Raw genomic sequence first — 23,340 nt, 5'->3', positions numbered from 1 at the left:
CAACCAGACCTGGTACGGATCCTACACTGATGAGCAATACTCAAGTATAGGTCGAATGAGTGTTTTGTAAGCCACCTCCTTTGTTGATGGACTACATTTTCTAAGGACTCTCCCAAAGAGTCTCAACCTGGTACCCGCCTTACCAACAATTAATTTTATATGATCATTCCACTTCAAATCGTTCCGCACGCATACTCCCAGATATTTTACAGAAGCAACTGCTACAAATGTTCGTACCGCTATCATATAATCATACAATAAAGGATCCTTCTTTCTATGTATTCGCAATACATTACATTTGTCTATGTTAAGGGTCAGTTGCCACTCCCTGCATCAAGTGCCTATCCGCTGCAGATATTCCTGCATTTCGCTACAATTTTCTAATGCTGCAACTTCTCTGTATACTACAGCATCATCCGCGAAAAGCCGCATGGAACTTCCGACACTATCTACTAGGTCATTTATATATATTGTGAAAAGCAATGGTCCCATAACACTCCCCTGTGGCACGCCAGCGGTTACTTTAACGTCTGTAGACGTCACTCCATTGAGAACAACATGCTGTGTTCTGTTTGCTAAAAACTCTTCAATCCAGCCCCACAGCTGGTCTAATATTCCGTAGGCTCTTACTTTGTTTATCAGGCGACAGAGCGAAACTGTATCTAACGCCTTCCGGAAGTCAAGGAAAATGGCATCTACCTGTGAGCCTGTATATTTTCTGGGTCTCATGGACAAATAAAGCGAGTTGGGTCTCACACGATCGCTGTTTCCGGAATCCATGTTGATTCCTACGGAGTAGTTTCTGGGTTTCCAGAAATTACATGATACGCGAGCAAAAAACATGTTCTAAAATTCTACAACAGATCGATGTCAGAGATGTAAGCCTATAGTTTTGCCCATCTGCTCGACGACCCTTCTTGAAAACTGGAACTACCGGGCTCTTTTCCAATCATTTGAACCTTCCGTTCCTCTAGGGACTTGCGCTACACGGCTGTTAGAAGGGGGGCAAGTTCTTTCGCGTACTCTGTGTAGAATCGAATTGGTGTCCCGTCAGGTCAAGTGGACTTTTTTCTGTTGAGTGATTTCAGTTGCTTTTCTATTCCTTAGACACCTGTTTCGATGTCAGCCATTTTTTCGTTTGTGCGAGGATGACCCTAATATGTGCTTCGTCTGTAAAGACCTCTTGACCGACGGAACGCTAAACACTCTTAACGGGTGACCTTAGAAGGTGCCTGAACCTGTCTGAAACAGTCTCAGTCAGCTAGAGTTTGGTGATCCACTTCGCAATTGTGTAGGATGCGGTCCTCCCAGCTGCAGCTTTGTGGGGAAGGTGGTCTCTGAATTCTCCTTGTAGGTGAAATATAATGACAAGAATGGAAAGTGTTATAACTTGAAGCACCTTTCCGATATTCATCGAACTTTCTGAAAATGTTCATCGTATAACAGGTATTAAATAATTAAATTTGCACTCCATTTGAAACTGTCATCCGTCGCAAGCATCAGTACAAGGTGTGAAGCACGAGGGGCACGAATACGGTCATTTATTCGTGGAAGGAAACAGCCTACGAATGGTATATTGAGGAATTTCTCGCCATGCCTGTAATATACGTCTCTATTGATGAAGATTGCTGGCTGGAGATTGATATAAAAGTATACGTCTTACTATCGCATCCCAGACGTGGTCTGCAGGTGACAGATCAGAGCAGATTAGGAACTGTAGATTGCTCAAGGGGTTTGTAGTGTGGACTGGAGCATAGAGTATTGCATTATCCTGCCGGAATGTACACTCTGGTGCCCTGGTTGTGGAGGGTATGATAACAGGGTGTATCATTTTTGCCACGTGTTGAGGAGCATTCAGTATGCCTTCAACAGTTACCAGATCTATCTAAGAGCTCCCCACAATAACATCGCAGTAATAAGAGAAACTTTTTCTAAATCGTTTGAGGATACATTGGTGTCGATATCACACTCACAAACAGAAGCGAGACTCTTCGGTGAACACCACAGAATCTCACTCGAAGTCCGATCGGACTCTGGTTCTACACCACCCAAGTCACCGGTGTTCGCGATAAAGTAAACGACGCACTAGAACGCGAGATCTCAACCCAGCTTCCAGTACACTGTTTATGACGTTCGCGGCGACGCTCTCCCTGTGAGAGGTTCCAGCTGTTATTATACAAATGAATGTTCGTCAGAGCCAGCTGAACAATCCTACGATCTTCTTGAAGGACACGCGATTACTCTTCTTGCCACACAGTTGCCCTGAGTTCATCTCCTCGCTACTCGTTCTGTGATCGTTCTACTGCAGTCAGTTATCTGTGCGAACTATCAGAATCTGCTTCCAATCCCTCATGCCAGTGATTCGGCCGCTCAGAGCCCGAAAGAAGGCGATGAGCTATGCATGCTGTCTTGTAATCTCTACCCTAAAATCCCAATCATGTTACGAACACTCAGTAGGCAACGCACTCATCCCATTCTTCCACCTGTAGAATGACTTTCTTCCGTACTGAGCTCACATAAGGTTGACATTTTAGTCAATATTTCCCATTTGACGGGCAATTCTGACTTTGGTAGCGTTCAGTTCAGGTGCTCATGGCGCTGCACTTCCCATTTCCATTTCAGTCCTTTTGGTAGACAATAATACTGGCAAAGAAGGCGACTTATACAAGACGTACACGTAAACATCATTGTCCATAAGAGATATTTAGATTCCTCCGTATGTTCAATCACTCTTTCATTTTTTAACTTACTCACTGCATTCCAAATACGCCAAATTAAAGCAGAGCCATCCGCAACGCTCATAGAGCGAAATAATTTTTTTGCCTCAATGAAGTTTTTGTGATCAGTTTACGTAAACAGTGTACAATGCTACACCGTGGCTAGTCTGCTTACATGATATTATTCAATATAATTAACTTCAATTAATTGTACTTAACATGGCTATATATAACCATTCAAATCGGCACACTGAAAAGTCACTGTGTTTTAGAAAGTATTTCGATTAACAACAGATCCATCTGTTGACGTATATGATTATTCGTGATTTTATCGGTAAACATGCGACAGCACATACAGGGCTCATACCTGGGGTTCTATTTAAGACAGAAAGGTAGATTCAAGTTTTGGGAAAGCCCTTGGGCTGTGGACCATTTGTATATCTTACAGAAGGGACTTCTTACTGTAATTATCCTACACATCGTCCGCACAGGCCGTGAAGGTCCAGCGGGACCGACCGGCCGCCGTCTCATCCTCAGCCATTATGCGTCACCCGATGCGGATACGGAGGGGCATTTGGTGAACACACCGGCCAGCCAGAGTGGCCGAGTGGTTCTGGGACCACGCGACCGCTACGGTCGCAGGTTCGAATCCTGCCTCGGGCATAGATGTGTGTGATGTCATAAGGTTAGTTAGGTTTAAGTAGTTCTAAGTTCTAGGGGACTGATGACCTCAAAAGTTAAGTCCCATAATGCTCAGAACCATTTGAACCATTTGGTCAACACACCGTTCTCCCGGCCGTTGTCAGTTTTTGTGACTGGTGGCGCTACTTCTCAATCAAGTAGCTCCTCAATAGGCCTCACAAGGGCTGAGTGCACCTCGCTTACCAACAACAGTAGGCGGACCTGGACGGTGACCCATCCAAGTGCTAGCCAAGAGCGAAAGCGCTTCCATGATCTGACGGGAACCGATGTTACCACTATGGCGAGGCCGTTATCCTACAGCAAGGGTCAACATTGAATGTCACACACTTCCTCCAGCTTCAGCAAACGGAGTAAATCCGTTGGTTATTTTTGCATTGTATGTGGTCTACGGTGAGCTTTAAGGGGCGTATGGAGGTACCATTTAGTTCATGTGCGGTTCCTGAGAAACACCGAAAAACATAGTTTTTGGGTACCGAAACGGTGCAGCGCCTTCTGCTATGCACAGCAAACGGCTGAAATTTTTACGACATATTCCTTAGATTCCAATCTCGAACAATCTTGGAATTTTTCTTGACATCTTGATCCATTTCCGAGATTCAGAGGTTCAAACTTACCATACATGCACACGAAAAACCTGGTATGAAACGAAAAAGTAATTTATGAAGTGACTTATCGCTAAGAAAAATGCTGTAAAGTGTCTCCATTATCATCAGAAGGGCTGTGGGAACCCCATGTTGTATTACTGAACCACATATAACATTTTTGTGAACATAAAATCCGGTCTGAGGCCTAAAATTAGTTTTGCATTGTTTGGATTTCACATTACCTACCAAATTTTACTGCCTAAACATTTCTTTTTATTTGAGTAAAGTGCCCTGCTGTGATAGAGAAACGAAGAAAACCAGTGGAAAAATGTTCCTCTCGGAGCCCAAAAAAGGCGAATATGCTCCTGTTTAAAAGACTTTGACTGAAAAGTGGGTTACCAGTTACCTCATTCTACATTCCTCAGCACCTTTAAAAATTTTCCCAAAAACTTTGACTTGCGAACATATTAGGGTTCCTTTTTAAAATACATCTCGTAACTCACGCCCACAAGCTCCCCTAACCGTAACAAGCTTACATCCACTAGTTCATCGCTACAAGTTGCTCATTCACATCCACATCCACATCCACCTGCCCTTACCGACTCAGTCATTCAACCCATCTCATTGTCATTATCTCTTTGTATCTCTATCTCACTGTCCCCTGTCTCACAGAAACAGTTTCATTCGTTCTGTCCTGTTACTACTGTCTCCTGTCGGTGTCTCCCTCTCGCTCTCTTTTACTGCTACTGTCTCATTCATTCCTTCCCACTGCTGCTGTCTTTTCACACTGTTACCATCTCTCTCTTCCTCGTTGTCATTGTCATAGACCATCTCTCATCACCACTGTATCTTGTCCATTTGCACATTCTTCTTCTCTTTATTCATCGCACACTGGCACTGTCACCTTCACTGTTTTCCTAGCACTGTCCTGTGACTGTCAACTACACTGTGTCCCGCTCTTTCTCTCACATTCCCATTGTCTCCTTCGCCCTTTCCATATCACAACCACCGTCCATTTATTAATTTTCCGTCATTTCCCACTGCCAATGTCTGCTTCTCTCTCAGCATTAAAAGCGCGTGTATGTTCGCACCCAAAATTTTTTTGAAAATTTTTAAAGATGCTGAGGAAGGTAGAATGAGGCAGCTTATCACTTTTCAGTCATAGTCTTCTAAACAGAAGCAATTAGCCTTTTTTGTGCCCCAATAGCAGCATTTTTCCGCTAGTGTTAGCAATACTTCGCCTCATTAAACTCACAGCTCAACAGAAACCGACACAAATTCTCCGTTTATAGTTGAAGTTATGCAGAATTATTCCCACCAAATTTGAAGGAGATATCGAAAAACAGTTTAATTTGTCCTTAAGGATTCTTAGTCCGCTTCTGGAGAAAACTTCAAGTAGTTTAATTAATCTCTTCTGCTTTTACGTAGTTATCTGACATTTGATACACTCATTTCTGAAAGGGCCTTATCGCAAATTTTGATAAAACGAGTTAAGAACGTTACTGTATTCTGTACACGTAGATACGTCTTTCTGCATGTATTCCACACAATGTAAAAGTATTTTTGCCATTTCGTTACAGCGACGTCATTTTTTCAAAGGGCTTTACTCATGGAAAAACGCCCTTTCAATAGTGGTAATCTTCGCATGCCATCTATTGAACGCTTAATGCGCTATGCGTTATGTAGTTCAACTGCTGTTATTTATGAACAGTGTTGTGCAATGTAAAATGACGCCAGGTAAGCCTATAGAGTTGGAACGTACTGGAAGTACCAAGAATGTTTTATTTTCGGGAGTGTCTGTCGATTTTAATTTTGAAAAGCCTTACAATGGACCAGTGACTTTTAACAGTAACAAAATACAAGCCATACAACGTTTACTTGATTGTATTGCACATGAATATACGTATTTTCAAGATGATTCGATGAAACGGCCTGTATGTAACAGTGCTCTTGCTGGTGATGATCAGTGAAACCATTTTGTACGTATCTTTGTCACTGTCCCCTGTCTCACAGAAACAGTTTCATTTTTTCTGTCCTGTTACTACTCTCTCCTGTCGGTGTCTCCCTCTCGCTCTCTCTTACTGCTACTGTCTCATTCATTCCTTCCCACTGCTGCTGTCTCTTCACACTGTCACCATCTCTCTCTTCCTCGTTGTCATTGTCATAGACCATCTCTCATCACCACTGTATCTTGTCCATTTGGAGTTACAATACCTCGAAAATGTATAAGTAAAAAGGAAACAACTTAAAACAATACTAAAAACGTAACTTGGTTATGTTTACAGATTACTTCCTCAAGTAAATGACCTTATTATAAGATTTTGGACTTTTTTTTCAAAGAGATTGCAAAACTTAGTGACTACAGCAATGGCTAAATATCCATTTCATTCTGTTCTTTAAATATCGGAAAACCCATCATGTTATATTTCATATACTCACCAGCAGAATGCATTCCTTAGTTATTGAAAACGTATGATTTTGGAGTAAAATCGTTTCAGAAATGACTGTATCATTTATTTCCCTCTTCACTGTAAGATTACATTAGATACCGCTTTCATTCCATAGACCTAAAAATGAGATGATTCTCGCGGGTGGAACATGTTAGAAAGTTCAACATAAAAATCATAGAACATTTAGATATAATACTCACTTCCCTTGAGCTTGTCAGAATACGTGAATACATTACAGCACACTGTCACTGCTAATATTTACAGAAGTAATACGCTGTCAGAATGAAATATATTTATGTACTTTCAATAAGTTTATCATGCACAAAATACCTAATCTAGACGATGGTGACCAAGTGCTATAAAAACTGAAATCTAACTGAAATTTTTACTTAAGCTGGTCTAACAGTCTCTGTTAAGATATTTCATCTAAGAATAGAAGGAGTTGCCTACCAAAAAGTCTTCCAAACTCTGTTGAAACTGTGCTTTATCTGAAATCAAGTTTTTAATGGTGCTGGCAATTTATGTAAAATCTGGGTTCCTGAATATTGGATTCCTTTTTTATCAAGGTAGGTGATTGTAGGTCTTTCTGTACATTGTTCTTATTCCCAGTGCTTAGAATACCCAATTCCTTGAACTGGTTGCTTCGTGATACTCTTCAATTTACACCTAAATGAGTATTGTTACACGCTTTTGAACTCCAAAAACTTTTTCTCTTACACCCTTTTGGCCACGAAAACTTTTCTCTGTTTGACGAAGTACCCCAAAATATGATCCCACATGACGCAATAGAATGAAAGTAAAGAAAGTGTGCATGTTTTTTATATTTATTTTTCTACATCTGATACAATTCTTACTGCAAATACGGACGTGTTTAGGCGCTTCAGTAGTTCTGTGATATGCCCCTATCAACTTATAACACTCCCGTCTCCTCCTACTGTACCATAACCTCAATGCTAGAAACAGGTTGTGACATGAAACTATTTTGTAAAAGCAACTATGGCACAAAGCAACAGAGCAGTGTTACCCTCTGAGAGGAATTTTATTATGTTGACCGTGTTGTACCTAACTGAGGTGGCTTATCGGAAATGAAAGTCAGAATTACGTAAATATTCGAATGGCAACAAACAAGATTTTTGCCTATCTGCACTGTTTAACGTATAAAGAAAACGGTCGACAGCCTAACTAGGCAAGAGAATGATTAACATTCTCGTTTAACAAAGTAGGTATAAGTAACTATAACGGACAAACACAACCTAGACTTGGCCACACGCGAGTGCAATGAACTCTGACACACATATGTTTTAAGATTGAAGCTAACAACTGGAGCAGCACAAACTATTTGCAAAATTATAAGAGATACCGAAACACCCTATTACTTTCAGGCTTACATAAAGTGAATGGTCTTTATAACATTACTATTAATATGCACTTCTAATACACAAGATACACAAACACTTAGCAAACATGAGTATATAATGTTTCACAACTGCAGCTTTCTCACTTTTATACAGCGAAACACAATACTGACCAAATTGCAAGAAACTGACTCACCTTTTAGAATTTACTACAGACAACAATGTGATCATTTGCTTTATAAGCCTCAATCTTAAGAACTTTTAATTTTGAAGTTAGCAACAGCACTTTAAATAGCAGTTTTAATAGGAAAATTATTTTCAGCAAATAACATTTAGTTTAACTCACTCCTCACTCTCTTGCCACATTAACTTTAACTTTCTTTCTACTAACTTCAAGAGGCGTTAATTAGCAAAACTCTAGGCTTTAATTTCTTTTAGTAAGGACACTCGGATATCACTTTAATTCAAACGGGGAGGAACCTGAGAGGTGTTACGATAAAGAGAAAAAACAAGGTAGGTATATAAATTCAGATATAAATTACCTTATATTTGAGCACAATAACACTTCCATTAAGCTGATCCTTCACTGTACATCATTATAGCATTACGATGCAATGATTGCGCAATGTGGTGGCAACTGCACGTTGGTAGGTGGATTCGCAGACAGAATTGCTGGACTCTGTCATTTCTTGGTGGCGATGATAGACACAAATTCCGGAATAGTTCCAGCTATTTATCCATCCATCCGAGGCCTTAGAAAGAAGCAGGAAAAGTCTCTCTCGAAATCAGCACAATATGCATCTTTTACATGGCAGTGCACGGATTCGTAGCTTGTCCCCAACTCGTATCTCGTCCCCGACTGACTATCAGTTCCCCCTTTTCTACACAGGCCAGCCACACTTTGTGCACGCTACACAGTTCCATTCCCGAGGGGAACCACAACAACATTTACATACAGAATAACTAAGAGCCCTAAGTGAGGATCAGCAGTTTACATAACAGCAACCAAATGCATTAAATAAAACAAAACATTTACACATATTGACATCTCTACAAAAAATTATTCACACAAAATTACAATTATATACAGTAAGTTTTGTTCCCTCCAAATGGGACAAAGCATTTAAACTGCAGGTATACTACTTTGCATTGAACCAAAACATGACGTCAAAGTTTGTACAAAGAAAGGAGTATACAATTTTGTGTTATCTATTCAATCAAACACATTTACAGAAGCACAGCAATGTAACATTAAATGAAACAAAAGCAAAATAAATCAGTACAGCATTAGAACTATGGTGTTACAAACTGAATTTATTATCGAGTTGTATTCCCAGGAATTTAACACTGTCAACCTCTTCGATCTGCATGCTTCATATATTATACAAATGCTGGAAGAAAATATCTTACAGGTTCTGAAATGCATATAGTGGGTCTTTTCAAAGTTTAATGAGGATGAATTAACTTTAAACCAATTATCAGTGCATCCAAAATTTGTTTAGCAGTCATTTAGAAATCTGCATTTCACTTACTATTTTTTGCACTGTTTGTATCATCTGCAAAACAAACAAACTTAGCATCTGGCAATGTAACAGACATGAGGTCAATAATGTGCACAACAAAATGCAACGGACCCAAGATGGAACCTTGAGGAACACCACTTATATTAATTCCCAATCAGATAAAGACTGGTTGCTCACTCCACAGATATTTCGCAATGACACTCTTTGTTTCCTGTTAGTTAGGTAAGAGTCAAACCATTTTGCAGCACTGACAGTGACACCATTCTATTGTAATTTACTTAAAAGAATGCAGTGATTCACACAGTCAAAGACTCTGGACAGGCCACAGCACATGCCAGTAACCTCTAATTTGTTATCTAGTGAATTAAGCACATTCTCACTGTACGTGTGAATGGCCATTTCTCTATCGGAGCCCTTAAGAAGCCTAAAGTGTAACTTGACAGGATATTAACTGCAGTCAGAAGCCCGAAGCCAACCTTTCCTCATATTTTCGAAAAAGCTGGCAAAAATGAAATTGGCCGATATTTGACGGTATTCTTTATCCCCCTACCTGTAAAGAGGCTTAACTTCAGCATCTTTTAACCAGTCTGGAAATGTTCCGCTGATAAGAGATTGATGACACAAATAACTTTAGAAAGAACTGAACTCACATGAACAGTCTCTGATTAACTTCATTGATATGTTATCAAAACCCTAGAGTACTTTGATTTTTTAAAGGATCTTCCGAGAGACGCTACTTCTTTGGCAGAAGTGAGTGTCATTTCCATTATGCTGAAGTTATTTGCAGAGACTTATCTCAGATATTCCACTGCACTGTTTACTGAACCTGATAACCCCAAGCTGTCAGTAACAGAAACAAAGTACTTGTTTAAGAGGTTTCCAACACTATCTGCACTTGTTATCAGCGTCTCATTTGTTTTTAGAGCTATCTGTTCCTATTCCTTTCTGGCCCCACTTGTCTCTGTCTTGACTATATCCCATGTACACACATCAAAAAAAGTTTTGCATAGTGATGGTTCCGAGAGTTCTGGAACCCGTACAGAAAATTGGAATGGATATCAACATAAACATCATTTCCACCCTTTTCATTGCCCATGAAAACCACGCATTGAATGTCGTACCATCATACAGTGACACCTTCAGAGGTGGTTGACCAGATTGCTGTACACACCGGTACCTCTAATACCCAGTAGCACGTCCTCTTGCAATGATGCATGCCTGTCCTCGTCGTGGTATACTATCCACAAGTTCATCAAGGAAGTCATTTACAATATGTGCACAATGGGGGCGCGAATTTTCGTCCATGAAGACGAATGCCTCCCCAATATGCTGCCGATACGGTTGCACTATCGGTCGGAGGGTGGCATTCACGTATCGTATAGCCGTTACGGCGCCTTAGATGACCACGCGCGGCGTACGTCGGCCCACATAATGCCACCCGAAAACATCAGACTACCTCCACCTTGCTGCACTTGCTGGACAGTGTTTCTATGGCGTTCATCCTGACCGGTTGCCTCCAACCACGTCTCCGACGACTGTCTCGTTGAAGGTGTATCCGACACTCATCGGTGAAGAGAACGTGAAGCCAATCCTGAGCGGTCCATTTGGCATGTTGTTGGGCTCGTCTGTACGGCGCTGCATGATGTAGTGGTTGCAAAAATGGACAATGCCATAGACGGTGGGAGTGAAGTTGCGCATCATGCAGCCTATTGCGCACAGTTTGAGTCGTAACACGACGTCCTGTGGCTGCACGAAAAGCATTATTCAACATGGTGGCGTTGGTTTCAGGGCTCCTCCGAGCCATAATCCATAGGTAGCGGTCATCTTACCGGTCAGCCATCACTCCAGGGTGAATGGCGGACAGTGGTGGGCTCGCGCGTGCCTGGCCGAAAGGCGAAGGTGGGATCTGGCCGCGTGGCAGCTGCCTTACCCCTTTCCAACAGGTACGGGGTGCTTCCTAGTGGTGATGACATCGTTTCCGAGCCACCACAGGGTGCCTCGCCTGTTGGGCCAGTGGCCGATTCTCCGGCAAGGTCCCGACAGTCACAGAGGGCGGGCCTATTAGTTATAGGGAGCTCCAACGTTAGGCGGGTTATGGAGCCCCTCAGGAAAATAGCGGGTAGGTCGGGGAAGAATGCCAGTGTGCACTCGGTGTGCTTGCCGGGGGGTCTCGTCCGTAATGTGGAGGAGGCCCTTCCGGCAGCTATTGAACGCACTGGGTGTGACCGGCTGCAGATAGTAGCACATGTCGGAACGAATGACGCCTGCCGCTTGGGTTCTGAGGCCATCCTTGGTTCCTTCCGGCGGCTGGCTGATTTGGTGAAGACAACCAGCATCGCACGCGGAGTGCAAGCTGAGCTTAATATCTGCAGCATAGTGCCCAGAGTCGATCGCAGTCCTCTGGTTTGGAGCCGTGTGGAGGGTCTAAACCAGAGGCTCAGACGACTCTGCGACTATAATGGTTGCAAATTCATCGACCTCCGTTATTGGGTGGAGAACTGTAGGGCCCCCCTAGACAGGTCAGGCGTGCACTACACACCGGAAGCAGCTACTAGGGTAGCAGAGTACGTGTGGCGTGCACACGGGGGTTTTTTAGGTTAGAGGGACCACCCCTTGGGCGAAACGATAAAATACCTCACGGCTTACCAGAGAGGACATTATCATCGTTGATAAAGAATGTCCGTCCTCAGAGACCAAAAACAGGAAAAGTTAACGTAATATTGGTAAACTGCAGGAGTATCCAGGGCAAGGTTCCTGAATTAGTATCTCTTATTGAAGGAAATAGTGCGCATATAGTATTAGGAACGGAAAGTTGGTTAAAACCGGAAGTGAACAGTAACGAAATCCTAGACACAGAATGGAATATATACCGCAAGGATAGGATAAACGCCAATGGTGGAGGAGTATTTATAGCAGTAAAGAATTCAATAATATCCAGTGAAGTTATTAGCGAATGCGAATGTGAAATAATCTGGGTTAAGTTAAGTATCAAAGGTGGGTCAGATATGATAGTCGGATGCTTCTATAGACCACCTGCATCAGCAACCGTAGTAGTTGAGCGCCTCAGAGAGAACCTGCAGAACGTCGTGAAGAAGTTTCGTGATCATACTATTGTAATAGGGGGAGACTTCAATCTACCAGGTATAGAATGGGATAGTCACACAATCAGAACTGGAGCCAGGGACAGAGACTCTTGTGACATTATCCTGACTGCCTTGTCCGAGAATTACTTCGAGCAGATAGTTAGAGAACCAACTCGTGAAGCTAACGTTTTAGACCTCATAGCAACAAATAGACCGGAACTTTTCGACTCCGTGAATGTAGAAGAGGGTATCAGTGATCATAAGTCAGTGGTTGCATCAATGACTACAAGTGTAATAAGAAATGCCAAGAAAGGAAGGAAAATATATTTGCTTAACAAGAGTGATAGGGCACAAATCGCAGAATATCTGAGTGACCACCATCAAACGTTCATTTCTGAGGAAGAGGATGTGGAACAAAAATGGAAAAAATTCAGAAACATCGTCCAGTACGCCTTAGATAAGTTCGTACCGACTAAGGTCCAAAGCGAGGGGAAAGATCCACCGTGGTATAACAATCATGTACGAAAGGTACTACGGAAACAAAGAAAGCTTCATCATAGGTTTAAGAGTAGTCGAATCATAGCTGATAAGGAAAAGCTGAACGAAGCGAAAAAGAGCGTAAAGAGAGCAATGAGAGAAGCATTCAACGAATTCGAACATAAAACATTGGCAAACAATCTAAACAAGAACCCTAAAAAGTTTTGGTCATATGTAAAATCGGTAAGCGGATCTAAATCCCCTATTCAGTCACTCGTTGACCACGATGGAACCGAAACAGAGGACGACCGAAGAAAGGCAGAAATACTGAATTCAGTGTTCCGAAACTGTTTCACTGCGGAAAATCGTAACACGGTCCCTGACTTCAGCCGTCGCACGGACGCCAAAATGGAAAATATTGAAATAAACGATATCGGAATTGAAAAACAACTGCTATCACTTAGTAGCGGAAAAGCATCCGGACCAGACGAGATACCCTTAAGATTCTACAGTGATTATGCTAAAGAACTTGCCCCCTTTCTATCAGCAATTTATCGTAGATCGCTGGAAGAACGTAAAGTACCTAGCGACTGGAAGAAAGCGCAGGTCGTTCCCATTTTCAAGAAGGGTCATAAATCAGATGCGAATAATTATAGGCCTATTTCGCTTACGTCAATCTGTTGTAGAATAATGGAACATGTTTTGTGTTCTCGTATTATGACGTTCTTAGATAATACAAATCTCCTTCATCATAACCAACATGGATTCCGCAAACAGAGATCATGTGAAACTCAGCTCGCCCTATTTGCCCAAGAAATTCACAGTGCCGTAGACACTGGCGAGCAGATTGATGCCGTATTCCTGGACTTCAGGAAGGCATTTGATACGGTTCCGCACTTACGTTTAGTGAAAAAAATACGAGCTTACGGAATATCGGACCAGGTTTGTGATTGGATTCAGGATTTCCTAGAAGAAAGAACACAACATGTCATTCTTAACGGTTCAAAATCTGCAGATGTAGAGGTAATTTCGGGAGTACCGCAGGGAAGCGTGATAGGACCTTTATTGTTTACAATATACATAAATAACTTAGTTGACAACATCGGTAGCTCCATGAGGCTATTTGCAGATGACACGGTTGTCTACAAGAAAGTAGCAACATCAGAAGACTCGTACGTACTCCAGGAGGACCTGCAGAGGATTAATGCATGGTGCGACAGCTGGCAGCTTTCCCTAAACGTAGATAAATGTAATATAATGCGCATACATAGGGGCAGAAATCCATTCCAGTACGATTATGCCATAGGTGGTAAATCATTGGAAGCGGTAACGACCGTAAAATACTTAGGAGTTACTATCCGGAGCGATCTGAAGTGGAATGATCACATAAAACAAATAGTGGGAAAAGCAGGCGCCAGGTTGAGATTCATAGGAAGAATTCTAAGAAAATGTGACTCATCGACGAAAGAAGTAGCTTACAAAACGCTTGTTCGTCCGATTCTTGAGTATTGCTCATCAGTATGGGACCCTTACCAGGTTGGATTAATAGAAGAGATAGACATGATCCAGCGAAAAGCAGCGCGATTCGTCATGGGGACATTTAGTCAGCGCGAGAGCGTTACGGAGATGCTGAACAAGCTCCAGTGGCGGACACTTCAAGAAAGGCGTTACGCAATACGGAGAGGTTTATTATCGAAATTACGAGAGAGCACATTCCGGGAAGAGATGGGCAACATATTACTACCGCCCACATATATCTCGCGTAATGATCACAACGAAAAGATCCGAGAAATTAGAGCAAATACGGAGACTTACAAGCAGTCGTTCTTTCCACGCACAATTCGTGAATGGAACAGGGAAGGGGGGATCAGATAGTGGTACAATAAGTACCCTCCGCCACACACCGTAAGGTGGCTCGCGGAGTATAGATGTAGATGTAGATGTAGATCCTCTGCAGTAGTAGCCCTTGAGGAGCCTGAGCGAGGTATGTCATCGACAGTTCCCGTCTCTCTGTATCTCCTCCATATCCGAACAACATCACTTTGGTTCACTCCAACGCCTGGACACTTCCCTTGTTGAGAACGCTTCCTGACACAAAATAACACTGTGGACGCATTCAAATCGCGGTATTGACCGTCTACGCATGGTTGGACTACAGAGAACACGAGCCGTATACCTCCTTCCTGGTGGAATGGCTGTAACTGATCGGCTGTCGGACCCCCTCCGCCTAATTGGTGCTGCTCATGCATGGTTGTTTACATCTTTGGACGCGTTTAGTGACATCTCTGAGCAGTCAAAGGGACTGTGTCTGTGATACAATACCCACAGTCAACGTCTGTCTTCAGGAGTTCTGGGAACTGGGGTGATGCAAAACTTTTTTTGATGTGTGCCGTTTCTTATTTGTTGCCTGATGTACTTATCTTTTTCTCATAATAAAGCTGCTTAGATTTCTGGATTACCTGCTTCAATATTTTGCAGTATTCTTTGTAATGCATTACAATGCGAACATGAGAGCTGTTTCCAGATAGCAGATACAGTTTCTTTTTCGTACCACATAATACCTTTATTCTTTGTATAATCGATGGTTTTATTTTTAGACTTCTGTTTAATTTGAGTAACCTTAAGGGAAAACAATTTTCAAATAAGGAAGTAACTTTATTAGTGAATGCTTTGTGGTTTCCATTTGAGTCAGGAGTGTTGTAAGCGCTACAAGTACACTTACCTGTTCTGATAACATAATTTTCACTCCCATTTTCTCGTTTGATTAGTAATTCGCTGCTTTTGAGAAGAATAAAAAATATGTAAAAACACTTTCGGCGTCGCTATAACGACAAAGTGTAAGCATGCGGTGGATTAAAATACGACTCAACGTTCTCAGCTGCTGCTGAAGGTGGCCTCTGTGAGTATTTGTCATCTAGGCACATAGATCGGGTGCAATCGTCAGCATGACATTATAGTAACGGTGAATAGTTATTTGCACACTTTGATGTGGATTGAGTAAGCTGCAATTGTAATACGCTTTCTCATAAAAAATGTGGCAACTCGCTCGCGTTTTACATAGTTGCTTCTTAGATTAATTATACCAGTCCACGAAAGAGCCGATTTCGAGACAAATGCCAATATACGCTCCTGGAAATGGAAAAAAGAACACATTGACACCGGTGTGTCAGACCCACCATACTTGCTCCGGACACTGCGAGAGGGCTGTACAAGCAATGATCACACGCACGGCACAGCGGACACACCAGGAACCGCGGTGTTAGCCGTCGAATGGCGCTAGCTGCGCAGCATTTGTGCACCGCCGCCGTCAGTGTCAGCCAGTTTGCCATGGCATACGGAGCTCCATCGCAGTCTTTAACACTGGTAGCATGCCGCGACAGCGTGGACGTGACGGACTTTGTGCAGTATGTGCAGTTGACGGACTTTGAGCGAGGGCGTATAGTGGGCATGCGGGAGGCCGGGTGGACGTACCGCCGAATTGCTCAACACGTGGGGCGTGAGGTCTCCACAGTACATCGATGTTGTCGCCAGTGGTCGGCGGAAGGTGCACGTGCCCGTCGACCTGGGACCGGACCGCAGCGACGCACGGATGCACGCCAAGACCGTAGGATCCTACGCAGTGCCGTAGGGGACCGCACCGCCACTTCCCAGCAAATTAGGGACACTGTTGCTCCTGGGGTATCGGCGAGGACCATTCGCAACCGTCTCCATGAAGCTGGGCTACGGTCCCGCACACCGTGAGGCCGTCTTCCGCTCACGCCCCAACATCGTGCAGCCCGCCTCCAGTGGTGTCGCGACAGGCGTGAATGGAGGGACGAATGGAGACGTGTCGTCTTCAGCGATGAGAGTCGCTTCTGCCTTGGTGCCAATGATGGTCGTACGCGTGTTTGGCGCCGTGCAGGTGAGCGCCACAATCAGGACTGCATACGACCGAGGCACACAGGGCCAACACCCGGCATCATGGTGTGGGGAGCGATCTCCTACACTGGCCGTACACCACTGGTGATCGTCGAGGGGACACTGAATAGTGCACGGTACATCCAAACCGTCATCGAACCCATCGTTCTACCATTCCTAGACCGGCAAGGGAACTTGCTGTTCCAACAGGACAATGCACGTCCGCATGTATCCCGTGCCACCCAACGTGCTCTAGAAGGTGTAAGTCAACTACCCTGGCCAGCAAGATCTCCGGATCTGTCCCCCATTGAGCATGTTTGGGACTGGATGAAGCGTCGTCTCACGCGGTCTGCACGTCCAGCACGAACGCTGGTCCAACTGAGGCGCCAGGTGGAAATGGCATGGCAAGCCGTTCCACAGGACTACATCCAGCATCTCTACGATCGTCTCCATGGGAGAATAGCAGCCTGCATTGCTGCGAAAGGTGGATATACACTGTACTAGTGCCGACATTGTGCATGCTCTGTTGCCTGTGTCTATGTGCCTGTGGTTCTGTCAGTGTGATCATGTGATGTATCTGACCCCAGGAATGTGTCAATAAAGTTTCCCCTTCCTGGGACAATGAATTCACGGTGTTCTTATTTCAATTTCCAGGAGTGTATGTCTACGAGATAACACTGACATCAGTATGAAGTGTTATCGCAGTTGGTATAAATTTATTTCAGATGTAAACTTTCCGATTTAGTCTCTGTCTGATTGGGGGCAGATATCACATATGGCCTATCTCAACAAAAACACGATACTTCATCACGCTACGTCTTACAATTCCCTGTAAACTCGTATCTGTTAAAGGAAGTTTTCCACATGTCATCCTCCCATTTGAATGTAATGTTGTACTCGGTTTTGCAGTGCTTTAAGAATCATCATGTGAATCTTGACAAGGCTGTACAATTTGCTACTCCATTTCTTCAGCCTTATGGGCGAGAGTCCTGTACATATTTCAGATGACCCCAGAAGAAGAATCCAGTGGATTGAGATCCAGTGATCTTGGACGTCAAGGTACATATCCGAACCCGTACCTTGGCCTCCATTTTGGATCCTATTGGTGGATTGGTTGTCGTCTTACATCAGCAACCAAATATAGCAGTGCCCAGTGTGTATGTGCCACGTGGACCATGTTTGACATTTGAGCTGTATACATGGGGAATTAATCGACAAGTTTAGATTTCTCATACAATTGTACCAAATTTTGTCTTTTGTAAACAAGTCAGTGACAGCTTGTAGTGAGACATTCGCAACCATCTCGCTAACGACGCTTGCAGTCACATGTCTACCATATTCAAGTCGGCGAAAGAAGATCCCTGACAGTTAGCAGTGCTGTTTCCATCTTTCAGCCGTGTAGCACTAATGGCATCTGGAGAGCAGTTTGCCAACAGAAACTGGAGGAAGTTAGCCACCTACGCAGTCTACTGTAAGTTTCGTGTGCCACAAAATTTCTCTGTGTCACCACTCAATTTCATTAAAATCGGGAAAATTAAGTATTAGAAACGAATTAATCACTGAACTGGTAAGCATAACTAACGTGTTAATATTAATACAAAAGAACCAAGTGAATATATGGAATGAACATATGGGAACAATTTAAGTATAATCGTTAAATCAAATTATTCAGAGCTAGCAGGAGCTTAAGCCTCAACAAAAAGAATAAGATAATCAAAGTCTACAAATATAACGCTTGCCTTTTGCCCTTCAGATGTATTAAAATAATCTTACAAAAGCGGACGGGTTTCTCTGAGAAACAGTCATCACAGTTTAACGTAGTTTATTAAAATAAAACATCATATTAAAAATTCACAAAATAATTCTGAACTGTAATCTGTCGTTGCCTGTGACGTTATTTATTAACTCACTTACATTATTATTATTATTATATTGGGTGCTGTGTGGTATATTGCAGTGATGAATGAAAAGGAAATCTTCGGCGCGCATGGGAAAAGTTCACACAAACATACACGATTCACACACAAGAAAAGAGATAAAAAGAATTTTGCCTATTACAGTAAGTCAGAGGCTCAGAGGTTCATCACTGTAGGTGTGGTTAAATTGTTGTGAACAAGAATACTATGGAACACTTTCGGACAAAGAAATTTATCTGCGTCACCTTGCACATGAAACTAAGCAAAGCTGGCGTGAAACACCCACAAATGCTGTGAGTATTCATGAATAAAACAAAACCATTAAGACTCGTGAAAACTTTAAGAACACAAATATAAATCGTATAGACACAAATAGCATCTATGCATCACGAGTAATTAAGAATAAAACTTATTCACGATGGTGCTGAAATTACACACTGTGACATTACACAGTTGCTACCACAGCAGACAACCAGATGCTGTACTGCTACCATATACAAGACAAATTCAACATACACATTCATTTGTACAGACGATGAAGAGAGAAAGAAAATTTGGGAGCACAGAACGTAGGTAATGTACACAGGATTGGATGCTTACTGGAAAAGTTGATACTTTAATGTAATTGAGTCACTGAATGGAGACAAAAGAAAGTAAAGAAACTAAATTACAAATAATTTGAGCGTGACAGCGGGAAATACAAGTTAAATAGTAAGAAACGAATCTAACAGAGACGTTTGAAGGAATTTTATTTTATACTTTAGAAATTTTACTGACATAATCATTTGACTTTGCTTGACAAAAACACAGTGTACACTATAGACTCCTTCTTTTTTTGTACTTACCAACATAGGATCCATACAAGATAGTATTGATAGACGAAACAGATAAGATGCATGGAAGAGCAGCATGTTTTGTTACAGGTTCATTTAGTCAGCAGGGAAACGTCATAGAGTTGATGAAGGAACTGCAGTGGCAAACGGGCAAAAGAAGCGTTCAGCATCACGGGTGATTTATTGTTACAGTTCTTAGAGCGAATGTTCGTAGGAGAGTCAACAAATACATTATTTCCTTCTGTGTATATCTCGAAAAAAAGGCACGGAGATAAAATTAGAGAGATTCGAGCCGACACGGAGGCTTACCGGCGCGCGTTCTACCCGGAAAATAATCGCGACTGGAACAGGAAGGGGGCAAATGACAGTGGCACACTAAGCACCCTCCGCCATACATCGCAAGGTGGCTTGTACAGTTTGGATGTAGATGTAGCCGTTCAGTCACCTTCACGAAGTCCGTTCCCATCAGAGCAGAATCCTTTCTGTCCCACTCTATCGTTCAGTCACCTTTGCGAAGTCCTTCTCAGTAGCAAGAACGCGACTCAGTAACAACCAATTGTATTAGAGTAATAAATAACATTTCTAGCTTCAGAAGACAGGCTATCTTCTTAACAACAATAAGGGTTACCATTTTCCCCATACGCACGCGTTACCTTTGTACATCCCTCTTTGCAGCCTGATCTTCCTCATTTCCCAGTATTCCTTAAATTTCCTTTTCCCAGAAGTCGCAATATCAGAAAATAACTATTTTGTATGCCCATAAATTCTTCTTAAATCTGCCACTATCATTATTATTATTAAAGTTGCAACTGCCAGTGTTAACTTTATTAGTTCATAGTTACTATAATTTACTTACATTGTCATTTCAGACATTCAAATCATTTTAATACTAGCTATCGTATTAAAATTGTTATTTTTTCGGTAACTGAGTTGTAATAGATACTGTATGTGTGAAACAATTGTTCGATGTAGGATAAGGCCTGATAACCCAAATCAGAGCAGGAGAAACAAATAAATAATTTAAATATCTGATTAAGTAAAATGTTTGGTTTCATTTACAATGTCAGTTTGAGGTTCCACAAGAAACCAGTTTCAGAGTAAAATAAGAAACCTTTTAGCAACTAGAGGCAACAGCCTTGCCATAGTGGATACACCGGTTCCCGTCAGATCACCGAAGTTAAGCGCTGTCAGGCGTGGCCGGCATTTGGATGGGTGACCATCCGGGCCGCCATGGGCTGTTGCCATTTTTCGGGGTGCACTCAGCCTCGTGATTCCAATTTAGGAGCTACTCGACCGAATGGTAGTGGCTCCGGTCAAAGAAAACCATCATAACGACCGGGAGAGCGGTGCGCTGACCACACACTCCTCCTATCCGCATCCTCAGCTGAGGATGACACGGCGGTCGGATGGTCCCGATGGGCCACTTGCGGCCTGAAGACGGAGTGCTTTTTTTAGCAACTAGAGAAGTTATTGGTCAGTTCAGGACATATTTATGAAGCAACAGCGTTCTCCAAACACATAGAAAGCAATAATATTTATAAATGTAAATGTTGTTTTCCAAATACAATTGACTGTTTGTGGTGTGCGTACTTTAAGGCCTTCGGTACACACACCATCAAATTATTTGACTTGTCGCTCTAACGAAGTAGGCGAGTGTGAGCAATTTGTCTTGTGGTCTTATCGCGGCGTTTTTATCTTCTGCTGTTAGGTCAGATGATAGAAATGCCACTTACACGCTTAGAGTAGCAAATTGACGGTGACCAAAATTGACAATCTGAAGTTCCTTTGGTCTTGGTACGTTAATCTTATTCTCACATATCTCTGATACTTGACAGAGTGTCTATTCATTTCTCTTCATGGCTATGTACAGGAATATAATAATCTTATTAGGCGCAGACTGAAACTTGACTCTAGACTGGTACAGACAAATGCAGACTGGTACAGACTAATGCAGACAAATGCAGACTGACTGATCGGTGGTCTGTACACTCGTTATAATACCTCGCGCATACAGGTATCACTGCGCGAGTGTGATCCGCGAGGAGAAAAGGTTCTATGTTAGCAGCAATCTCATTGGCTGCGTTACATATTAATACGTGGATCGGCGGAAGCAGAATTCGGTCCGTCTCTAAGGCTGCACCATCTCGTAGTGCGGAGACAGACGAGCGCTGCGCCTGCGCTGTTGTGCTTAGTGGGGCGCACTCTAGTGGGAAAGTTGTGTACTCGCTGACTACGTGGAACTATGTACACAACACTGTTGAAAAAAAAATTCGTAATCAGGTAAATGTATTGTCAAGTTGTTGTCATTACGTCCAATTATTCGCAGAGCTGTGTAGAAGAGGTTCAAGATTAGATCCCCGTATTACCTATATTACACACATGATTAATTCCCCCCCCCCCCTCCCTCCCAATATGAAGCCACAAGACTTTATTGACTGGGAAAAGGCGAAGTTCCTAAACTTTTTAACATACGCGTGACATAGTCCATAGTACAGATGTTTCAGGGGTTACAGACATCAGACTTGTGACTGTTGGTTCAGGGTCTCACCAATAGAAACAACTAAGAACTAAATGCGTGTTGCGTTCCGGCAGAGGACGGCCCGCCGGCCCTGGAGCGGCTGCTGAGCGTGCGCAGCGACCAGTCCTCCGTGTCGGGCGCCCAGGAGGCGGACGGCGGCGCCGTGGTGGAGGCTGCAGCGGCCCGCGAGGAGCCGGTGCCCGAGGTGGGGCTGCTGGGCGTGCTGCGCCTCAACGCCCCCGAGTGGCCGCTCATCGCCCTCGGCACGCTAGGCGCGCTCGTCGTCGGCTTCGCCTTCCCCGCTTTCGCTATCGTCTTCGGAGATGTCATCGGGGTCAGTGGCTCGAAGAAATTGACATTAAAATAGCTATTATTTATTACACGTTCTCTTTTTTTGTCTTTAGTCCTCTTTTCCGCAAGTAATACAGGTCACATACCGACTTCTGCGAATATAATAGAAGTGAAATGAAACTATATGGTTCCAGAGACCTATAGTATAAGTGAAATGAAAATGTATGATTCCAGAGACCTAAAGTATAAGTGAAATGAAATTACACTACTGGACATTAAAATTGCTACACCACGAAGATGACGTGCTACAGACGCGAAATTTAACCGACAGGAAGAAGATGCTGTGATATGCAAGTGGTTAGCTTTTCAGAGCATTCACACAAGGTTGGCGCCGGTGGCGATTCCTACAACGTGCTGACATGAGGAAAGTATCCAACCGATTTCTCATACACAAATAGCAGTTGACCAGCGTTGCCTGGTGAAACGTTGTTGTGATGCCTCGTGTAAGGAGGAGAAATGCGTTGAATCACGTTTCCGACTTTGATAAAGGTCGGATTGTAGCCTATCACGTTGGTCGAGATCCAATGACTGTTAGCAGAATATGAAACTGGTGGGTTCAGAAGGGTAATACGGAACGCCGTGCTGGATCCCAACGGCCTCGTATCACTAACAGTTGAGATGACGGGCATCTTATCCGCATGGCTGTAACGGATCGTGCAGCCACGTCTCGATCCCTGAGTCAACAGATGGGGACGTTTGCAAGACAATAACCATCTGCACGAACAGTTCGATGACGTTTGCAGCAGCATGGGCCATCAGCTCGGAGACCATGGCTGCGGTCACCCTTGACGCTGCACCACAGACAGGAGCGCCTACGATGGTGTACTCGACGACGAACCTGGGTGCACGAATGGCAAAACGTCATTTTTTCGGATCAATCCAGGTTCTGTTTACAGTATCATGATGGTCGCATCCGTGTTTGGCGACATCGCGG

At 43.1% G+C, this 23,340-nt stretch overlaps 1 protein-coding gene and 1 pseudogene across 5 annotated transcripts in view; both read left to right on the top strand.

Annotated features, from left to right (window-relative positions):
• Positions 1-23,340, top strand: part of LOC126473831 (ATP-dependent translocase ABCB1-like) — a 272,239-nt gene that overhangs the window by 194,380 nt on the left and 54,519 nt on the right. For all 5 annotated transcript variants that reach the window (XM_050101157.1, XM_050101153.1, XM_050101154.1 and 2 more), the window contains one exon: positions 22,130-22,389. In XM_050101157.1, the coding sequence (XP_049957114.1) occupies positions 22,130-22,389 (260 nt within the window). The remainder of the gene's footprint in view (positions 1-22,129; positions 22,390-23,340) is intronic.
• Positions 20,664-20,781, top strand: LOC126475697 (5S ribosomal RNA; annotated as a pseudogene).

This window comes from Schistocerca serialis, chromosome 4, assembly GCF_023864345.2.
Source record: "Schistocerca serialis cubense isolate TAMUIC-IGC-003099 chromosome 4, iqSchSeri2.2, whole genome shotgun sequence".
Lineage (NCBI taxonomy): Eukaryota > Metazoa > Arthropoda > Insecta > Orthoptera > Acrididae > Schistocerca > Schistocerca serialis.
The sequence above is the reverse complement of the archived record's forward strand: the minus strand, read 5'-3'. Positions and strand labels throughout refer to the sequence as shown.